This window comes from Carcharodon carcharias, chromosome 1 (genome assembly GCF_017639515.1).
Source record: "Carcharodon carcharias isolate sCarCar2 chromosome 1, sCarCar2.pri, whole genome shotgun sequence".
In the NCBI taxonomy this organism is placed as follows: domain Eukaryota; kingdom Metazoa; phylum Chordata; class Chondrichthyes; order Lamniformes; family Lamnidae; genus Carcharodon; species Carcharodon carcharias.
Genome location: NC_054467.1, coordinates 229,321,068 through 229,341,950, shown reverse-complemented (window position 1 = coordinate 229,341,950; position 20,883 = coordinate 229,321,068). Strand labels below are relative to the sequence as shown.

Genomic DNA, 20,883 nt, shown 5'->3' with positions numbered 1-20,883 from the left:
AGGAAGGCTTACTCGGACCGAGTCGGAGGAAGGCTTACTCGGACCGAGTCGGAGGAAGGCTTACTCGGACCGAGTCGGAGGAAGGCTTACTCGGACCGAGTCGGAGGAAGGCTTACTCGGGCCGAGTCGGAGGAAGGCTTACTCGGGCCGAGTCGGAGGAAGGCTTACTCGGCCGAGTCGGAGGAAGGCTTACTCGGGCCGAGTCGGAGGAAGGCTTACTCGGGCCGAGTCGGAGGAAGGCTTACTCGGGCCGAGTCGGAGGAAGGCTTACTCGGGCCGAGTCGGAGGAAGGCTTACTCGGGCCGAGTCGGAGGAAGGCTTACTCGGGCCGAGTCGGAGGAAGGCTTACTCGGGCCGAGTCGGAGGAAGGCTTACTCGGGCCGAGTCGGAGGAAGGCTTACTCGGGCCGAGTCGGAGGAAGGCTTACTCGGGCCGAGTCGGAGGAAGGCTTACTCGGGCCGAGTCGGAGGAAGGCTTACTCGGGCCGAGTCGGAGGAAGGCTTACTCGGCCGAGTCGGAGGAAGGCTTACTCGGGCCGAGTCGGAGGAAGGCTTACTCGGGCCGAGTCGGAGGAAGGCTTACTCGGGCCGAGTCGGAGGAAGGCTTACTCGGACCGAGTCGGAGGAAGGCTTACTCGGACCGAGTCGGAGGAAGGCTTACTCGGACCGAGTCGGAGGAAGGCTTACTCGGACCGAGTCGGAGGAAGGCTTACTCGGACCGAGTCGGAGGAAGGCTTACTCGGACCGAGTCGGAGGAAGGCTTACTCGGACCGAGTCGGAGGAAGGCTTACTCGGACCGAGTCGGAGGAAGGCTTACTCGGACCGAGTCGGAGGAAGGCTTACTCGGACCGAGTCGGAGGAAGGCTTACTCGGACCGAGTCGGAGGAAGGCTTACTCGGACCGAGTCGGAGGAAGGCTTACTCGGACCGAGTCGGAGGAAGGCTTACTCGGACCGAGTCGGAGGAAGGCTTACTCGGACCGAGTCGGAGGAAGGCTTACTCGGACCGAGTCGGAGGAAGGCTTACTCGGACCGAGTCGGAGGAAGGCTTACTCGGACCGAGTCGGAGGAAGGCTTACTCGGACCGAGTCGGAGGAAGGCTTACTCGGACCGAGTCGGAGGAAGGCTTACTCGGACCGAGTCGGAGGAAGGCTTACTCGGACCGAGTCGGAGGAAGGCTTACTCGGACCGAGTCGGAGGAAGGCTTACTCGGACCGAGTCGGAGGAAGGCTTACTCGGACCGAGTCGGAGGAAGGCTTACTCGGACCGAGTCGGAGGAAGGCTTACTCGGACCGAGTCGGAGGAAGGCTTACTCGGACCGAGTCGGAGGAAGGCTTACTCGGACCGAGTCGGAGGAAGGCTTACTCGGACCGAGTCGGAGGAAGGCTTACTCGGACCGAGTCGGAGGAAGGCTTACTCGGACCGAGTCGGAGGAAGGCTTACTCGGACCGAGTCGGAGGAAGGCTTACTCGGACCGAGTCGGAGGAAGGCTTACTCGGACCGAGTCGGAGGAAGGCTTACTCGGACCGAGTCGGAGGAAGGCTTACTCGGACCGAGTCGGAGGAAGGCTTACTCGGACCGAGTCGGAGGAAGGCTTACTCGGACCGAGTCGGAGGAAGGCTTACTCGGACCGAGTCGGAGGAAGGCTTACTCGGACCGAGTCGGAGGAAGGCTTACTCGGACCGAGTCGGAGGAAGGCTTACTCGGACCGAGTCGGAGGAAGGCTTACTCGGACCGAGTCGGAGGAAGGCTTACTCGGACCGAGTCGGAGGAAGGCTTACTCGGACCGAGTCGGAGGAAGGCTTACTCGGACCGAGTCGGAGGAAGGCTTACTCGGACCGAGTCGGAGGAAGGCTTACTCGGACCGAGTCGGAGGAAGGCTTACTCGGACCGAGTCGGAGGAAGGCTTACTCGGACCGAGTCGGAGGAAGGCTTACTCGGACCGAGTCGGAGGAAGGCTTACTCGGACCGAGTCGGAGGAAGGCTTACTCGGACCGAGTCGGAGGAAGGCTTACTCGGACCGAGTCGGAGGAAGGCTTACTCGGACCGAGTCGGAGGAAGGCTTACTCGGACCGAGTCGGAGGAAGGCTTACTCGGACCGAGTCGGAGGAAGGCTTACTCGGACCGAGTCGGAGGAAGGCTTACTCGGACCGAGTCGGAGGAAGGCTTACTCGGACCGAGTCGGAGGAAGGCTTACTCGGACCGAGTCGGAGGAAGGCTTACTCGGACCGAGTCGGAGGAAGGCTTACTCGGACCGAGTCGGAGGAAGGCTTACTCGGACCGAGTCGGAGGAAGGCTTACTCGGACCGAGTCGGAGGAAGGCTTACTCGGACCGAGTCGGAGGAAGGCTTACTCGGACCGAGTCGGAGGAAGGCTTACTCGGACCGAGTCGGAGGAAGGCTTACTCGGACCGAGTCGGAGGAAGGCTTACTCGGACCGAGTCGGAGGAAGGCTTACTCGGACCGAGTCGGAGGAAGGCTTACTCGGACCGAGTCGGAGGAAGGCTTACTCGGACCGAGTCGGAGGAAGGCTTACTCGGACCGAGTCGGAGGAAGGCTTACTCGGACCGAGTCGGAGGAAGGCTTACTCGGACCGAGTCGGAGGAAGGCTTACTCGGACCGAGTCGGAGGAAGGCTTACTCGGACCGAGTCGGAGGAAGGCTTACTCGGACCGAGTCGGAGGAAGGCTTACTCGGACCGAGTCGGAGGAAGGCTTACTCGGACCGAGTCGGAGGAAGGCTTACTCGGACCGAGTCGGAGGAAGGCTTACTCGGACCGAGTCGGAGGAAGGCTTACTCGGACCGAGTCGGAGGAAGGCTTACTCGGACCGAGTCGGAGGAAGGCTTACTCGGACCGAGTCGGAGGAAGGCTTACTCGGACCGAGTCGGAGGAAGGCTTACTCGGACCGAGTCGGAGGAAGGCTTACTCGGACCGAGTCGGAGGAAGGCTTACTCGGACCGAGTCGGAGGAAGGCTTACTCGGACCGAGTCGGAGGAAGGCTTACTCGGACCGAGTCGGAGGAAGGCTTACTCGGACCGAGTCGGAGGAAGGCTTACTCGGACCGAGTCGGAGGAAGGCTTACTCGGACCGAGTCGGAGGAAGGCTTACTCGGGCCGAGTCGGAGGAAGGCTTACTCGGGCCGAGTCGGAGGAAGGCTTACTCGGGCCGAGTCGGAGGAAGGCTTACTCGGGCCGAGTCGGAGGAAGGCTTACTCGGGCCGAGTCGGAGGAAGGCTTACTCGGGCCGAGTCGGAGGAAGGCTTACTCGGGCCGAGTCGGAGGAAGGCTTACTCGGGCCGAGTCGGAGGAAGGCTTACTCGGGCCGAGTCGGAGGAAGGCTTACTCGGGCCGAGTCGGAGGAAGGCTTACTCGGGCCGAGTCGGAGGAAGGCTTACTCGGGCCGAGTCGGAGGAAGGCTTACTCGGGCCGAGTCGGAGGAAGGCTTACTCGGGCCGAGTCGGAGGAAGGCTTACTCGGGCCGAGTCGGAGGAAGGCTTACTCGGGCCGAGTCGGAGGAAGGCTTACTCGGGCCGAGTCGGAGGAAGGCTTACTCGGGCCGAGTCGGAGGAAGGCTTACTCGGGCCGAGTCGGAGGAAGGCTTACTCGGGCCGAGTGATTCAACCAGGTTGAGAATCATATCTGCCTATTCTAACATCTTAGAATCATAGAAAAGTTACAGCACAGGAGGCCATTTGGCCCATCTTGTCCGTGCCAGCCCGAGGACAACCAGGTGCCCTTTCTAATCCCATCTTCCTGCACCCGGCCCATAGCCTTGCCGTTTACAGTACTTTAGATACCGATCCAAGTACTTTTAAAAAGAGTTTAGAGTTTCTGCCTCTACCACCAACTTGGTCAGTGAATTCCAGACACCCACTACCCTCTGCGTAAAAAAAAGTTCTTCCTTATGTCCCCCCCCTACACCTTCTGCCACTTATCATGAATCGATGTTCCCTGGTTCTAGAATTCTCCATCAAGAGAAATAATTTTGTCCTGTCCACTCTATCCACCTCATAATTTTGTATACCTCAATCAAGTCACCTCTCAGCCTTCTTTGTTCCAAGGAAAATAACCCCAACCTATCCAATCTCTCCTTGTAGCTACACTTTTCTAACCCTGGCAACATTCTTGTAAACCTCCTCTGCACTCTCTCCAGAGCTATTTCGTCCTTCCTGTAATGTGGTGACCAGAACTGCACACAATACTCCAGTTGTAGCCTCACTAGTGTTTTACACAATTCCAACATTATATCCTTACTTTTATATTCTATACCTCTACCAATGAAGGAGAGCATTCCATATGCCATTCCATCTCGAACTTCTTCCTCTGTCTGCCCTTCTAGACTATGGACTTCGTCGAAAATTGTCTTGTAGCTAGGGTTGTTCTTCCTGGATTTTAAAGTTGAGGGGTTATGATTTAACTGCAGTTGAAGGTTTTGGGGATGGCAGTAGATAGGGACAGGAAATTACCCTATTTTTTCTTTCTCTCTAGTTGGGGTCTAAAACAGGGAGTTATGTCTAAAAATTAAAGCCAAACCTGTTCGATAAGACATTAGGAAACACTTCACATTTCACAAATAACAACAATTGATGCCAGACCAATTGTTAACTTTAAACCTGACATTGATAGATAACTGTTTGCTCCATATCCCTCAAGACCATTGGCCAAGTTGGGTATTTGGAATTACGTTGCAGATCAACCATAATCTCATTGAATGGTGGAACAGTCCGGATGGGCTATGTTCCTACCTCATTTGCATTGCACTTCACAAAGTACATTTCACCCTCTTCAGTACTCTTCTTGAAGCCACACCAGGGAAAAAATGTAATCTTTGGAGAATTGTACATCTCAGCACTCATTGCTTTGCAGTGTCTTATTTTGGGATGCTTTCCAAGTTTCACTTGCTATAGCAGGTTGAAACTTTTTTTGCATTTGTTCATGTGCTTTTATAAAGTGGTTTCTGGCACTTGGATCTACTTGCTTAAAAAATATATATATTTTCATAGGTTACTTGTGAGAAAGCCATAACTTTGGAATGGAAACAGAAGTATGAGGAAAGCCTGGCACAGTGTGCAGAAATGAAGTAAGGAAACCTTTGTATAAAGTTTGCTTGTAATTTTCGACACAAAGCAAATGTGGACAATCTTTTGAAAGCTAACAATCTTGTACATTATCTCCTAGAAAAATTGTTAATGAATATTCTGAAGTGACCTTTCAAATGATGGGTGAGTACTACTGTTTCAGACTCTCTTTAGATTCCGCTTTGCAATTGAAATGTGAGCTAAATTACAATCTTTGCCAAAAAAATTAACAAAGTTGCAAATTCATGATGCTGCAACTTTTTGGCAAGCTGTAGATAGTGTGTATTAAATGGTTGGTCTGGAATCACCTAGAATTGGCATTTTCATAAATTTTCTTTGAATTTTGAATTTAGAGGAATCTGGCAAGAAGAGTGAATTGGCCAAGGCAGAGCTGGAGAAAGTAACAGAAGAAAAGATGCAAGCCTTAAAGGAGCTAAACTCAGTTGAAAACTCATTTTCTGAGTTGTTTAAGCGATTTGAAAAACAGAAGGAAGCAATTGAGGGTTACAAAAAAGTAAGTCTGCTTCAAGTAATTTGATGCCTTTTCATTGCCACATAAATTATCAATGTGAATAGGATTGCAGTGAACTTGGGCAGCAAATTAAGCCCAACTGAAAATTGATTTTACTTGAGGGACCAGAGTTCCTAGAGTGTATTCAGGAGAATTTTCTACAATGTGTGTCTCCAGCCCAGTGGAAAAAAGGCACTGCTAGACCTAGTTCTTGGGAATGAGATGGATCAAGTATTAGGGGAACACTTGGTACAGTGATCATTGTATCATAAAGTTTAGCTTGGCTATGGACAAGAAGCAATCCAGGGAGAATAATAAACTGGTGGAAAGCCATCTTCAGTTGGGTAAGAATGGATCTGGCCCAGATAAATTGGAGGGAAAGATTGGCAGGCAAATCTGTAACTGAACAATGAGCTGCCTTCAAGTACATTCAAGGTATATTCCCACAAAAGGGAAAGGTAGGGCAAACAAATCCAGAGCTCCCTGGATGACAGATGAAGCAGAAGAGGTATGCTTATGACATCAGGTGGAGAATGCAACAAAGAACCAGGTTGAATATAAAAAGTTGTCAAGAATTGAAACAAATGGCATGAGAAGAGACAGGCGCTAACATAAAAGGAGTGGGGCTGATTCAGGATCAGAAAGGGATTTATGAATGAAAGCAGGGGCCTTGGCTGAGGAAGAGTTCCAAAGACACTCAACCCTCTGAGAAATTTCTCCCTATCTGTCTTAAATGGGCTTTAATTTTAAACAGTAATTCCTAGTTCTAGATTCTCCCATGAGAGGAAACATTCTGTCCACAACCATCTTGTCAGGATCCCTCTGGATCTTGTATGTTTCAATCAAGTCGCGTCTTAATCTCCTAAACTCCAGTGGAAATAAGCCTCTCCTGTCTAACCTCATAAGACAATCCCCCACACCCCCTCTCCTCCACCCCTTTCAAGTATTAGTCTAATAAACCTTTGCTGAACTTCTAATATATTTACATCCTTCCTTTAAATAAGTTAACCAATACTGTCCACCAGATGTGGTCTCAGCAATGCCCTGTATAAATGAAGCATTACATCCCTACTTTTGTATTCAATTCCTCTTGCAATAAACGTTATAATTTTACAAGCTTTCCTAGTTACTTGCTACACCTCCATACTAGCCTTTTGTGGTTTATGCACTGGGACACCCAGATCCCTTTGAAATCTGAGCTCTGCAATCTCTCATCATTTGGATAATGTGCTTTTTAAGATTCTTCCCATGTTATACTCCATCTGCCAAATCTTTGCCCACTCACTTAACCTATCCATATCCCTTTGTAACCTCCTTATGTCCTCTTCACAACTTACTTTCCTACCTATCTTTGTTACCATTCGGTCCCTTCATTCAGGTCATTTATATAAATTGTAAATAGTTGAGGGCCCAGCACTGATTCCTGTGACACATCACTTGTTACATCTTGTAAACCAGAAAATGACCTATTTATGCCTACTGTTTCCTGTTAGCTGGCCAATCTTGTATCCATGCCATTATGTTGCCCTGACACCTTAAGCTTTAATTTTCTGCAATGCCTTTTGATGTAGCACCTTATCAAATGCCTTCTGAAAATCAAAATATAGTACATCTACTAGTTCCCCATGATCCACAGCACATGTTACTACTTCAAAGGACCCCAACAAATTGGTTAAACGTGATTCTCCTCTTTCAAAACCATGTTGACTTTACCTGAATACCTTGAATTTTTCTGAGTGCCCTGCTATAACATCTTTTAATAATAGCTTCTAACATTTTCCCTATGACAGATGTTAGGCTAACTGGCCTGAAGTTTCCTACTTTGCCTCCCTTCCCTTTTTGAATAAAGGAATTATGTTCTCAATTTTCCAATCTAATGGAAACTTCCCTGAATCTAGGTAATTTTGAAAAATTAAAAACCAACGCATCAACTATCGCACGAGCCACCACTCCTTTCAAGACCCTAGGATGAAATCCATCAGGACCTGGGGATTTGTCAGTCTGTTGCTCCAACTATTTGGCCAGTACCACTTCTCTGGTGGATGTGTAATTTTTCCTGAGTCCCTCCCTTCCATTTCCTTATTTACAGCTATTTCTGGAATCTAATTTGCATCGGTCTTCACTATACAGGATACAAAATATCTGTCCAATTCATATGCCATCTCATTTTCCATTATTAATTTCCCTGACCTGCTTTTTTCTCTTTTATATATCTATAGTAACTGTTACTGTCTTTATATTTCTAGCTTGCTTTCTCTCGTACTCTTTTCCCTCTCATTAATCTTTTAGTCATTCTTCGGTGTTTTTTATGTTCTGTCCAATCTTCGGATATGCCACTCATCTTTGTGCAGTTCTGTCCTTTTTCTTTGTTTGGTACTATCTTTAACTTGTTTAGTTAACCATGAGTGGGGTGGGTCATCCACTTGGAGTTTTCCATTCTCGTTAGAATGTATCGGTTATGTATTCAGAAATATCCCCTTAAATGTCTTCCACTGCATCTCTATTGACCTATTCCTTAACCTAATTTGCCAGTTCAGTTTAACTACCTCTGCTTTCATGCCCTCATAATTTCCCTTATTTAAATTTACTTCAATCTAGTTGATCTCTGGCATTACACGTGTTGAGGCTAAGTGAAGTTTTCAGGCAAATTAAGGTTAGAAGGTGGGGTTACTGGACCAGGATGTATCATCGTAACTCAGTCCCATTTTGGTGGTATTTTCTAGCCTTCTCTGCATATTTGATTTTCTATCATGAGTTAAACTATTTTGTGCCAGTTCGGAGCATTGGAATCTCTGCAGTATAATTTGAGGTGCTGGGAAATGCACAATAGGCACACCAGCACCATTACAGTTGGGAGTGTGTAAGAATAATGTACTTAAATAGGTGTTTCCATTATTAAATTTAGTCATAGGAATATTTACTGTTGACTTATCATAGCCATTCTGGCATAGAGGATGCCATTAAACTCTAGTCTATGCTGACTATCTAGAGAATTCCAGTAAGTCACATTCCCTCCTCTAGCCCTGTGGCCCAGCAGGTTTATCTCCCTTAAGTGCTCATCCAGTATCATTTTTGAAATAATTGATCATCTCTGCTACATACTCCTGTAAGCAGCAAGTTCTGGTCATTACCACTTACTGCTTTTATATATTCCTGACGTTCTCTTCCTGCCCTACACATCTATTGACCAACCCTTAAATCTGTATTCTGTAGTCCTTGTACCATCAGTTAATGGGAACAGCTTTTCTTTATCTACTTTTATCCAAATGTGTCATAATCTTATGCACCTGTATCAGTTCACCCCTTGACTTCTTTTGCTCCAAGGAGAACAATCCCAGATTATCCAACCTAACTTTGTAGAGAAAGTCACTCCTACTTGGAACCATTCTGGTACTATAGATGTCCATGTATAAGTTAACTTTTGAAGCCTCAGTCCCTTAAAATTAGATTCAAATGTACGCAGTATAAGTGAGCAACTGATATGGGTTAAGTTAATTTACACGTGGACATCTTTGTTCGCCACATGTGGTTGTTTCTATGTGGGTGTGTCTAAACTCCTGTGCATCTTCACAACACTTTTTATTGCCTATTTGATCCCTTGCGCACTTTTATAAGATACCAGTAAGCAATAGCATGGAAAAATTGAGGCTGACTACTTATGAGAGTATAGTATGATATGGCTGAAGAGGGTGTTGACTTGTATGCTGTGTATATGCAAAACCATGATTTTGGGGTCATTTTATACACTGGGTTGAATTATGTGCTGTGATTTATGGTAAATCTCTGCACCCTCTTCAGGGCAAATGTTAAAAAAGGTCCTCAAGTGTGGCGGCCAGAACTGTACACAATACTCTAGTTATGGCCATAACTAGACCTTTTTATAAAGGTTTGACATAACTTCCCTGCTTTTGTACTCAAACCTCTATTTATGAAGCCAAGATCCCAAATGCTTTCCTTAACACTCTCAATATGTCCTGCTTCCTTTAAAGATCTAATGCACATCAACTCCAGGTCTTTCTGTTCCTCTGCCCTCTTACTGTATCATTTAGTCTTTTGCCTTTCCTATCCTTTCCAAAATGTCAGCTCAGTTTTAAATTCCATTCATGGGATGTGAGTGTCATTGGTGAGGACAACCAACCAAATGTTTTGAAGGTGGTGGTGTGCCACCTTGAACTGTTGTAGTGTATCTGGTGTAGGTAGAACCAGTGCTGTTAGGAAGAGAATTCCATGATTTTGACCCACTGACACTGAAGTAAGAGTGAGTGAGTTCCCAAGTCAGGATAGTGTGTGGCTTGGAGGGGAACTTGCAACTAATGTTCCCATGTATCTGCTTACCTTGTCCTAAGTGGTATTTGGAAGGTGCTATCAAAGGAGGCTTGGCAAGTTTCTGTGGTGCATCTTGTGGATGGGTATACAGTTGGCACTTTTGTGCCTGTGGTAGAGAGGGTGAATGTTTAAGGTAGTGGATGGGTTACCAATCAAGTGGGCTGCTTTTGCCCTGGATGGTGTTGAGCCAATTGGTGGAACTGTACTTCTCTAGGCAAGTGGACAGTACTCCATCACAATCTTGATTTGTGCATTGTAGATGGTGGATGGGCACTGGGAGTCAGGAGGTGTTAGCTGCCACACAATTCCCTATCTCTGACCTCCTCTTGTAGCCACAGTAATTATGTGGCTGGTCCAGTTACTGGTCACTGGTGACTCCCAGAATGATTTTGAGGGAATTCAGTGATGGTATTGATTGTTGGGGTTGGTCATTGCCTATACTTTTGTGGTGCAAATCTTCTTGCTGCTTATCAGCCCGAGCCTGAATGTTTTCCAGGTTGCACTGCATGTGGACATGGAATGTTTCAGTTTGAGACGTTGCAAATGGGACTGATCACTGCAATCATCAGTGAACTTCCTCCTCTTCTGACCTTGTGATGGAGGATAATTATTTATTGCAGCTGAAGATGGTTAGACCTAGGACATTACCATGAAGAACTCTGTGGCGATGTCCTGGGACTGAGATGATTGATCTCCAACAATCACCTGCCCGTAGTATTCCAACTGTGCCATAACTAGTATCATACATATCAATCGTAATTAGCTTTTCAATGTCCTATAAATAAAATCCAGAACCTCATTGCTCTCTTTTTCTATCTGCAATCTTGTTTTCTAAAGACCTGGACCTCTAGGTCTTCAGTCCATTTCCCAAAATGTACCATTCTCTTCCTACAGTAGTTGCATTTGCCAGATACATGCCTGCTCTCTAAACGACCTCTGGACTCTTGCATTTTTGTTTCCAATCAGGTTTTTTAGTCATTTTTACTGATTGTATCCAAATGTGTAGGAACTAAAACATGGCATACACTTGTTACTTTGTTCAGAATGAAGAGTCTCTAAAGAAATGTGCTCAGGATTATCTTGCAAGGATTAAGAAGGAAGAGCAAAGGTACCAGGCTCTGAAAGTTCATGCTGAAGAAAAATTGAATCAGTGAGTATCCTCATGCTTTTATTTTCTCTGTATTGATGTTTTATTGAGCCAGAATGTCACTTTTAATCCACGATTAATAATCCCCTATTAAGTGTCCATGAAACAAGAGGAAAATATGGGGAAGTGGAGTACTGCAGCAGGTTAAATTGGCCACTCCAGATTTTTTTTTTAATCCCATTAATCTGCAATGACTTTTAATCAGGTCCTGATGGTTCTAACAGGCTAACCTTATCCCTTCCACCCCCCACCTCCCCCATTCACCCTAAGCAAACTTTGATAGCTGGTGGAAAATCCTGAATGTCTCCAGCTTCAAAACATTTCATACTCTACCAGTGTAGACCAAGCTTTACTTGCATCTAAACTGAGTACTTTATTCTGCCTGAAGTGGAGGGTGCCCAGTTTCTCACGATTCACATCATTACCTTAACCAGCTAGTAAAACTGCACTCTTGTTGATAATTGCCTTCTGAAAATGGCCTGGCATGCCACTCTATCAAATTGCTACAGAAAAGTTGTATAAGAAAAAAACTGGAAGGAACTCCCTTGCCTAACAGTACCAGGTACATTTTGTCACATGGACTGTAGCAGTTCAAGGCGGCGACTGACCACCTTTTGAGGACAATTCAGTGATGTCAAACCCATGAATGAATAATAAAAACATTGCATAGTCTTGTCTAATACTCAGGTTCTTGGAGTGTTGCATTATTGGAGGCACAGTTTGTGCTGTCATTTAGGTAGGTATAAAATCCCATGGTACTATTGGTAGTTATACACAACATTGTCACAGAACACCAACCTGATTTTTCTGGTTGCTTATTCATTTGTTTTAAGATCAGCCTGTGTAAAATGACTAACAGCAACTGTATTTAAAAAATCATTTGGTTATAAAATGTGGTTACATAAACTTGCCTTTTATTCTCTTGGTTGGAAGATGATCTAATCGTCCTCAATGAAAATGTGGAGTCTTAATAGGTTAGGGAAATGAAAGCATTTTCTCAAAGGGTAGTGGAAGTTGAACCTGCCTGTTTCCCTCATTAGTTGCGGGTGCTGTGTCAATTGATACTTTAAGATCGACCAATTCTCATTTTATTGGGTAAGAAGTATTGAGGAATGTGGATCAAGGTGCGTAAATGGAGTAGAAATACAAATTGGCTATGATCTAATCACATGGCTAGCAAACTCCTGTTCCTGGTAACATAGGCTTACTGCTGTTATGTGGGTACTGTGAGGTATGAGGCTTATAACATGAGTTTTGTGATGGCATTTGTTACTATGATATCTGTAACCTCTTCCTTTTCCTGAACAGAGCAAATGAAGAGATAGCACAAGTACGTAACAAATACAAGGCTGAGATTGCTGCTCTCCAGGCTCACCTACGCAAGGAGCAAATGAAAGCCAATTCCTTGGAAAGGAGTCTGGAACAAAAGGCAAGTTGATTTTAAATTTGATACAGATCATTTCACTTGGTCTTTGCAGATGCAACTTCTGACACTTGAGATTAATTTTGTGCTTAAACTAGCTTATTAGGCCTCCCCCAATAAGTCTTGATGAATATAGGAGTAGCCATTTTGTAAATAATCTTCTCAAGGTAAAACCTACACTTTTTTTTTCTGCTTCTCCTTCAAATGGTATTTGAATATTCCTCCTCTCCGCTTCAAGCCATTCATTTGAATTTTCTTAATAACAACTGACTTAAATGTGCTTTTGAGCTGAGTCTGTTCTCTTGGCTTGGCTTTAGGTAATCGTCCATATTTTAATTTTCTCCTACAGTTTACTACCATGTGGCTCAAAAGTTTTGCTCTCCCTGTCCCACTGCACCCCATCTGCATCATAACTTATTTGACCACACACTTCCTCCAGTGAAAGGCTTTTTTGCAATCTATTGCTAGGAACTAGAGAGTTTAAGTAAGTTGTGTGTTAAAGGGAGAACTTGAGTTTGTTCCGCTTTAAAACATACATGCATTTTAATGAGGTTTACGACTCTTGCCGGGGAGTTAAAACAAACAAAGCACAAAAGACTGCGGTTGCTTAGCCTCAGGAGTCCAGAGAGAGGCTCCACACAGGCAGAGAAACTGAAAGCAGTTTGAGTTCAGTTAGTGATTGTGCTCTAAGGTGGAGGAAGCAGTTTGTTTCCCTCTAGCTGGACATGCTAACGGATCGCTGAGAAAAATAAGAATCTTAGATAATTTGCTCTAAGGTTAAAATAACAGCGAATGTCAAGTGAGTTCTGGATCTCAAGGGAGATACTGAGTTGTTAGCAGTCTGTTGGGAGAGAACTACATGGAGCAGGCCCTAAAGGAAAGAGGCCCATGAAGTCAAGTCAAAGATCCCGTTAACAAAGAAGATAGGAGTAGGCCATTTGGCCCTTTGAGCCTGCTCTGCCATTCATTGTGATCATGGTTGATTATCCAACTCAATAGCCTGCTCCTGTTTCCTCCCCATATCCTTTGATCCCTTTTGCCTCAAGGGCTATATCTAACTCCCTGAAAACATACAATGTTTTGGCCTCAACTACTTTCTGTGGTAGCGAATTCCACAGGCTCACCACCCGCTGGTGGTCTCATCTCAGTCCTAAACGGTCTACCCTGTATCCTCAGACTGTGACTCCTGGTTCTGGTCTCCCCCACCGTCAGGACCATCCTTCCTGAATCTATCCTGTCTAGCCCTGTTAGAATTTTATAGGTTTCTATGAGATCCTCCCGTCATTCTTCTGAACTCCGAATATAATCCTAACCCACTCAATCTCTCCTCGTATGTTAGTCTTGCCATCCCAGGAATCAGTCTGGTAAACCTTCGCTGCACTCCCTCTATAGCAAGAACATCCTCCCTCAGATAAGGAGACCAAAACTGCACTCTATTCCATGTGTCGTCTCACCAAGGCCCTATATAATTGCAGCAAGACATCCCTGCTCCTGTACTCTAACCCTCTGACTATGAAGGGCAACATACTATTTGCCGCCTTTACTGCCTGCTGCACCTGCATGCTTACCTTCAGCAACTGGTGTATGAGGATACCCGGGTCTCGTTGCACATTTCCCCCCTCAATTTATAACCATTCAGATAATCTGCCTTCCTGTTTTTGCTACCAAAATGGATAACCTCACATTTATCTACATTATACTGCAACTGCCATGCATTTGCCCACTCACTCAGCTTGTCGAAATCATACTGAAGCGTCTCTGCATCCTCTTCACAGCTCACCCTCCCACCCAGCTTTGTGTCATCTGCAAATTTGGAGATATTACATTTAGTTCCCTCATCTAAATCACTAATATATATTGTGAATAACGGGTCCCAGCACCGATCTCTGCGGTACCCCACTAGTCACTGCCTGCCGTTTGGAAAAAGACCCGTTTATTCCTACTTTGTTTCCTGTCTGCCAATCAGTTTTCTATCTATCTCAATACACTACCCCCAATCCCATGCACTTTAATTTTACATGCCAATCTCTTATGTGGGACTTTGTTGAAAGCCTTCTGAAGGTCCAAATAAAACACCTCCACTGCCTCCCCCTCATCAACTCTACTAGTTACATCCTCGCAAAATTCCAGTAGATTTGTCAAGCATGATTTCCCTTTCGTAAATCCATGTTGACTCTGTCCGATTCTGCCACTGTTTTCCAAGTGCTCAACTATTAAATCTTTTATAATGGACTTTAGAATTTTCCCCACTACCGACGTCAGGCTGACTGGTCTTTAATTCCCTGTTTTCTCTCTACCTCCCTTTTTAAATAGTGGGGTTACATTAGCCACCCTCCAACCTGTAGGAACTATTGTAGAGTCTGTAGAATCTCAGAAGATGACCACCAATGCATCCACTATTTCCAGGGCCACTTCCTTAAGTACTCTGGGATGTAGATTATCAGGCCCCAGGGATTTATCAGCCTCAATCCCATGAATTTCCCCAGCACCATTTCACTACTAATACTGATTTCTTTCAAATCCCCCCTGCCACTAAACCCTGTGTTCCCCAACATTTCTGGTATGTTATTTGTCATCCTTTGTGAAGATAGAACCAAAGTATGTATTTAGTCGGTCAGCCATTTCTTTGTTCTCCATTTATAAATTCTCCTGTTGCTGACTAAGGGACCTGCATTTATCTTCACCAATCTTTTTCTCTTATACCTATAGAAACTTTTATAGTCAGTTTTTATGTCTCTGCAAGCTTACACTTGTACTCATTTTCCCCTTCTTAATCAATCTCTTGGCTCTCATTTGCTGAATTCTAAACTGCTCCCAATTCTCAGGGCTGTGGGTTTTTTAGCCAATTTGTATGCCTCTTCCTTGGACCTGATACTATCTCTAATTTCCCTTGTAAGCCTTTCCTGTTTTACTTTTGCACCAGACGGGAATAAACAATTGTTGCAGTTCACCCATGCGCTCTTTGAATGTTTGCCATTGCCTATCCACTTTAAGTAACGTTTCCCAATCCATCATAGCCAACCCGCGTCTCATACCATCATAATTTCCTTTATTAAGATTCAGGACCCTAGTCTCAGAATCAACTACGTTACTCTCCATCTTGATGAACAATTCTTTTATATTATGGTCACTTGTCCCCAAGGGGCCTCACACAGCTAGATTGTCAATTATTCCTTTCTCATTACACACTAACCAGTCTAGGATGGCCTGTTCTCCTATTTGGTTCCTCAATGTATTAGTTCAGAAAACCATCCCGTATACACTCCAGGAATTCCTCCTACGGTATTGTTACTAATTTGATTTACCCAATCTATATGCAGATTAAAGTCATTCATAATTACAGATGTTCCTTTATTGCATGCGTCTCTAATTTCCTGTTTAATGCCATTCCCAACATCACTACAGTTTGGGGGTCTACATACAACCCCCACTAATGTTTTTTACCCCTTAGTGTTTCTCAGCTCTACCCTTGCAGATTCCACATCATTGGAGCTAATATCTTTCCTCACTATGGCGTTAATTTCATCGTTAACCAGCAATGCAACTCCACCGCCTTTTCCTTTTTGTCTGTCCTTCCTGAATACTGAATACCCCTGGATGTTCATTTTCCATTCCTGGTCACCCTGCAGCCATGTCTCTGTAATCCCGTTAAGTGAAGTTGAGTGAGGAGCTGACAAAGGTTCCAAGTTTAAAGGGAGAAAGTTGCAGGACACAGACTTAAAACAAAATAAGCTTGCCGGAAGACAAAGACACGCATGCGCGCGCACACACACGTTCTCATTGTATCATACTTAATCTTTAAATCCTCTTCTGACACAAGGTGACACTATGGAATGACAGCCAATAACGTTCTTGATCACACTACGGAAATGGACGTTATATCAATAATTCACTATTACCTATCAGTATCGAGAGATTTTATAGAATGCCTTCTAGAAATCCACATAAACAGGATACCATAGACAATTCCTCTGTCCATTATTTTAGTCACCCCTTCCAAAAAAAAATTCTCTAGGAAGAAAATCTATCTGGCAGATCAATCCAGTTCTTGAAGTGTTCAACATTGTAATTTCAAGTGGCACATCAGTTTGCTGGACTTTTATTTAAAAAACGATCTTAACTTTGCAAGTTTGAAGATGCAATGGATTCAATTGGAAGTTCTTTTTGCTGCAATGCAATGGTTAGGCATTGCAAGAAGCATCATTCATCTCATCTTTAGCTCCATGATATAAAATTAGCTTCAATACAAAATCAGTTGGCTGCTTGTCAAAAGCTAAAAACAAAATGGTCAAGTTATCTGCAGTTCATTGTGAAAACTTTCAGTGAAGTTGTTATTGGAGCACTGCTTCCAGGGGAGATTTGTGTATATTTTTAAAGATTCCAAAGTTTACACCAACTGCATGTTTTCTAACACCCAGGTGGCTCTTACTGGAATTGTGGCTGTTGCTTTTTTTAAACAAAGGCAGGTATTTTTAATCAGCTTTTGAAAAAAGGGAAACATTAGAGGAAGTCCAGCTTTTGATGAAATACTGAACTTGTAGGCTCCTGATAATGGGACAAAACGTTTGATCCTTGTGTGGGGTAATGGGAGTGTATTGAAGTGATTAACTTGGCAGACTATTAGAGCATTAGCGCTAGTGATCCCTGCCCTGCCCTGCTCCTGTAAGAGGTTGAACTATATGTAGAAAAAGTCCAAATGATGTAGCTAGTTTGTTCATGTTACTGTAGTGGTAAATGTTACTGAAGTAGTTACAGAAGCCTACACTAATTCAGATTCCATTGTGACAAAGTTTTATTTTTTTTTTAGGAATCTGACATCAGTAAGTATAGGATTGTTTGTAAAGACACAATTAGTTCACTTATTCACCATTTTAGGAAAATGACCCTGTTGTCCTTGCACCCTGGCATGTGACTCCAGCCTCCTATCAATGGAGCTGATACTTAACTCCCTGCTGAAGGTTCCTAATGAGCTGCTCAGCATTTGAAGATGGCAGCTACCATCTTGGTAACCAGAATGCTAACCTTGCTAGTGCTGCCCACATCTTGAATGTGTGATGAATTTATACAGCCTTAATGTAATGAATCTATAGAAATCTTAATCTAAACAGGATGTTTATAAGGAAATTATCTTTAATCAGGATATTTTTCATTAATAAATGAAAGATGATTGCTAATTAAATGTCAAGTTTGCACTATAAGGGGTGGTGGGGGAAGTAGTCAGTGATCTGATATTTACTAAACCTGACTTTTCTCTCCTACAGACTAAAGAAAATGTGGAACTATCAAAAATCTGTGATGAACTAATTTCCAAGATGGAGAAGATCTGATTTTTTTTTCCTCATCTGACTTGTAAAAACTAATGTATCCTGTCGTCCTCCTTTGACCTCAAATATTGCTGCCTCATTTGAACTCCACTGTTTCTGCCTTTTTTATATAACTCTGAATATATTTTTTTTTAGAAACAATTAAAGTTGAATATTAGAAACCTGCCATGTGTACAAAAGTTTATGGTAATATTTGTGATATCCTGATCAAGTCCCAAATTGGTAACCTCCCTCAATAAATGTTAGCAATTAAATAGCTTTTAATTTTTTTCCCCTCAAACCACTGCCTATTTTCTTTGAATAGTTGGAGAACACCTGGACTGTTGAGTGATCTGCATGTTTTCATTAGTCGAGAACCTTGTGGCATTTGTGATTAAATATTTAACAGATGAAATGCTCATTTGAACTCCCCTTATAATATAGTCAATAATGGGAAGGCTTTACTTGTCCCATTTAGTAGTACAAACAATCGCTTAGCAGTACAGAACTTGCATATTGCTGAAAAGAGACATGTTGCCAAAGCTTTTCATCAGAACAAAAGCAAGAATGCTAAAGTTCAAATAATCTCCACAATTATTTGATTTGATTAGCCAATTGTTGAGATGATTTGCCCATGTACCTGGCGTTGCACCAGCACAAATTCATTCATGACGTTGTGTGTTGGGAAAACATCTTTGAATTGGCAGCATCCTGTTAATGGAAAATAACACTTGCGTCACCACTGCAGAGTTGTAGCATGAAACAACTTGGTTAATTTTTTGCTCAAACTTTTCCTTTTCAGGGTAATTTGAGGTTGACTGGGCATTTTTTAGGTCTGAATGGTCCTTTGGCTCATTTGTTCGCTGTGTATTGCATAAAACTTGCAATGATCTGATTAGGATAGCCTTATGCTCTTTCTGTATCGAGTTTGCAAGGTGAGCTAGGACCCTATACATGTTGGGATTATTATAGTTTCACATGCTAGGGCTTTAGTCATTTGCTCACCTTAGTGCTACAACTTCTTTAACATCAGAAATCCTGACGATTGCTGATCAAATCAAACTTGTTCCTTTGGCTGTTCGTAATAGAGTACAGAACACACTTAATCAACCCCGTGCTTGCAAAACCGAAATCAAAACCTGTTCAATGTCATTCTGTGATTGGGCAGCACTTGTTGAACAATCTTGAGTGCTAATAGCCACATTAATAACCAATTTAAGATAATCAGTCAAGCTCTTTAACATGGCTTATTTTCATTTGTTAAAAGCAGCATAATTTATGCAGGGACCTTGTCGCTCCAAACAAAAGGAATATGTGCTACTCTTGCCCTTTTTGAATTGCCCAGAAACATGAGCCCATTGGCTGAGGCATTCCCATAGAGAAATCAAGAAACAATCAGACCTGACATGTTAACCAATTGGCATCCTTTTTTCTCCTGTGGTATAAATTGCTGAGATTGTTTGAAATTTGGCATTCTTGTGTTTGTCTTGGTAATTGCAAGATGAAAAGCTTCTCATTTCTTCTTTCAGTAATATTAGTATGACTTCCTTAACATCAATCTTTTTTACTGCTTAGCTAATGGATTATTAATATGTGTATTTGTTTGAATAAAAGGTTTAAGATCTTGTAAATGTGTTTATGTTAAAATCTGTGCACTCTTCTAACTTTGCTTGCCTTGTAGCAATATTTTAGGTTTACCATTGAATTTATCAACGTCATGATTAGACTGTAGCTTAATCTTTCTAATCTTTTCTTAGTTTGTTCCCTTTTTATATCTGGAATATTTTCTGCACCCTCTCCAATCCAATGGTAATATTTTCAATGGAGTAAAAAAATTACATTTTTCTATGCCTTTTTTCAGATGTTGAAAATAAGACTTTGCAATCATAGAGTAATAGAGCAATCTGTATCAGCTGTTTGAATTATCTAGTAAGTCCCACACCCCTGCTCTTTCTCCATGGCCCTGCAAATTTATTTCTTTTGAAAATGGTGGTTGAACCTGTTATTATTACCCTTTTCTCAGATTTCAGATCCTGACTTTTTTTCACCTTGTTTCGGATTCATTTCTTGATTACCGTAAAATTTGTGTCTTTACTTACCTTGCTGCAACTAGAAACAAACTATGGAAACCTTTCAAGATCTTTACTACCTCACAAATGTCTCCCCTCTCACAATGAGAAAAACCCTATTCTCCAACAAATTAGGAATAGGTGTCGACCATTTAACTGAGGTTATGCTGCCAATCAATGTAATCATGGCTAATATGCAACCTAACTCCATGCCTTTGCCCCATGTCCCTTTAATTGTTTGGTTGACAAATGTATCTATCTCAGACTTGAAATTAACAATTGATGTATCAATTTTTGTTTGTAGAAGAGTTCTAACTTTCACACCATGTAGAAGTGTGTCCTAATTCCACTGCCTCTAATTTTTGGACTAAGCTCACTAGTACTAGACTTTTTCCCCCACCTGCACCCCACCAAACCAGAAGGAATAGTGTCTCATCTACCTTTTCTGTTGCCCTTTAATATCTTAAACTTTGATCAAATCACTCCCTAACCTTAATTCCAGAGATTGCAACTCTTATACTTTAACCCTTGAAGTCTAGATATCACTCTGTAAAATCTGTCACACTCCCTCCAATGGCCTTCTAAAATGTGCTGTCCAGAACTGCACGCACCGCTCCAGAAATGGTCTATCCCAGGCTTTGTATATATGTAGCATAACGCCTTGTATTCCTGACCTTTCGATCTAAAGGTCAGCATTTGTTTGACTTTTGATTATTTACAATGTCATGAACAAGTACTAAAAATCTGGACCCAAGTCTCTGGACTTCCACTGTTTCTAGCTTTACACCATTTAGAAAGTATCCCATTTGATCTTCTTTTTGATCCAAAGTGGATGACTTCGCATTTTGGCACCTTGAATCCATTTGCTGCAATTTTGCTGTCAATCCTACACTTAACTGCAGGATTGACAGATTATGCTTCCATTTACACTGCTTACAATGTGATCTTTCATTGGCAAATTTAGATATTCTGTCCTATCATCTAGGTTATGAATAGGTGAGCCCCCTGCCAATTAGAGTAACTAAATTATG

The 20,883-nt window shown here is 43.4% G+C and overlaps 1 protein-coding gene across 3 annotated transcripts in view; it reads left to right on the top strand.

The window, feature by feature from the left end:
- The window catches only part of LOC121278418 (transforming acidic coiled-coil-containing protein 3-like), a 59,099-nt gene extending 39,689 nt beyond the window's left edge, over positions 1-19,410 (top strand). For 2 of the 3 annotated variants that reach the window (XM_041188833.1, XM_041188822.1), the window contains 6 exons: positions 4,999-5,075; positions 5,174-5,217; positions 5,427-5,587; positions 10,954-11,060; positions 12,366-12,486; positions 17,742-19,410. In XM_041188833.1, the coding sequence (XP_041044767.1) occupies positions 4,999-5,075; positions 5,174-5,217; positions 5,427-5,587; positions 10,954-11,060; positions 12,366-12,486; positions 17,742-17,807 (576 nt within the window). In that variant the 3' untranslated portion in view covers positions 17,808-19,410. Of the gene's footprint in view, positions 1-4,998; positions 5,076-5,173; positions 5,218-5,426; positions 5,588-10,953; positions 11,061-12,365; positions 12,487-17,741 lie in introns of those variants that run through there. The other variant, XM_041188842.1, reaches the window with a different exon arrangement.
- The last annotated feature ends 1,473 nt before the right edge of the window (positions 19,411-20,883 follow it).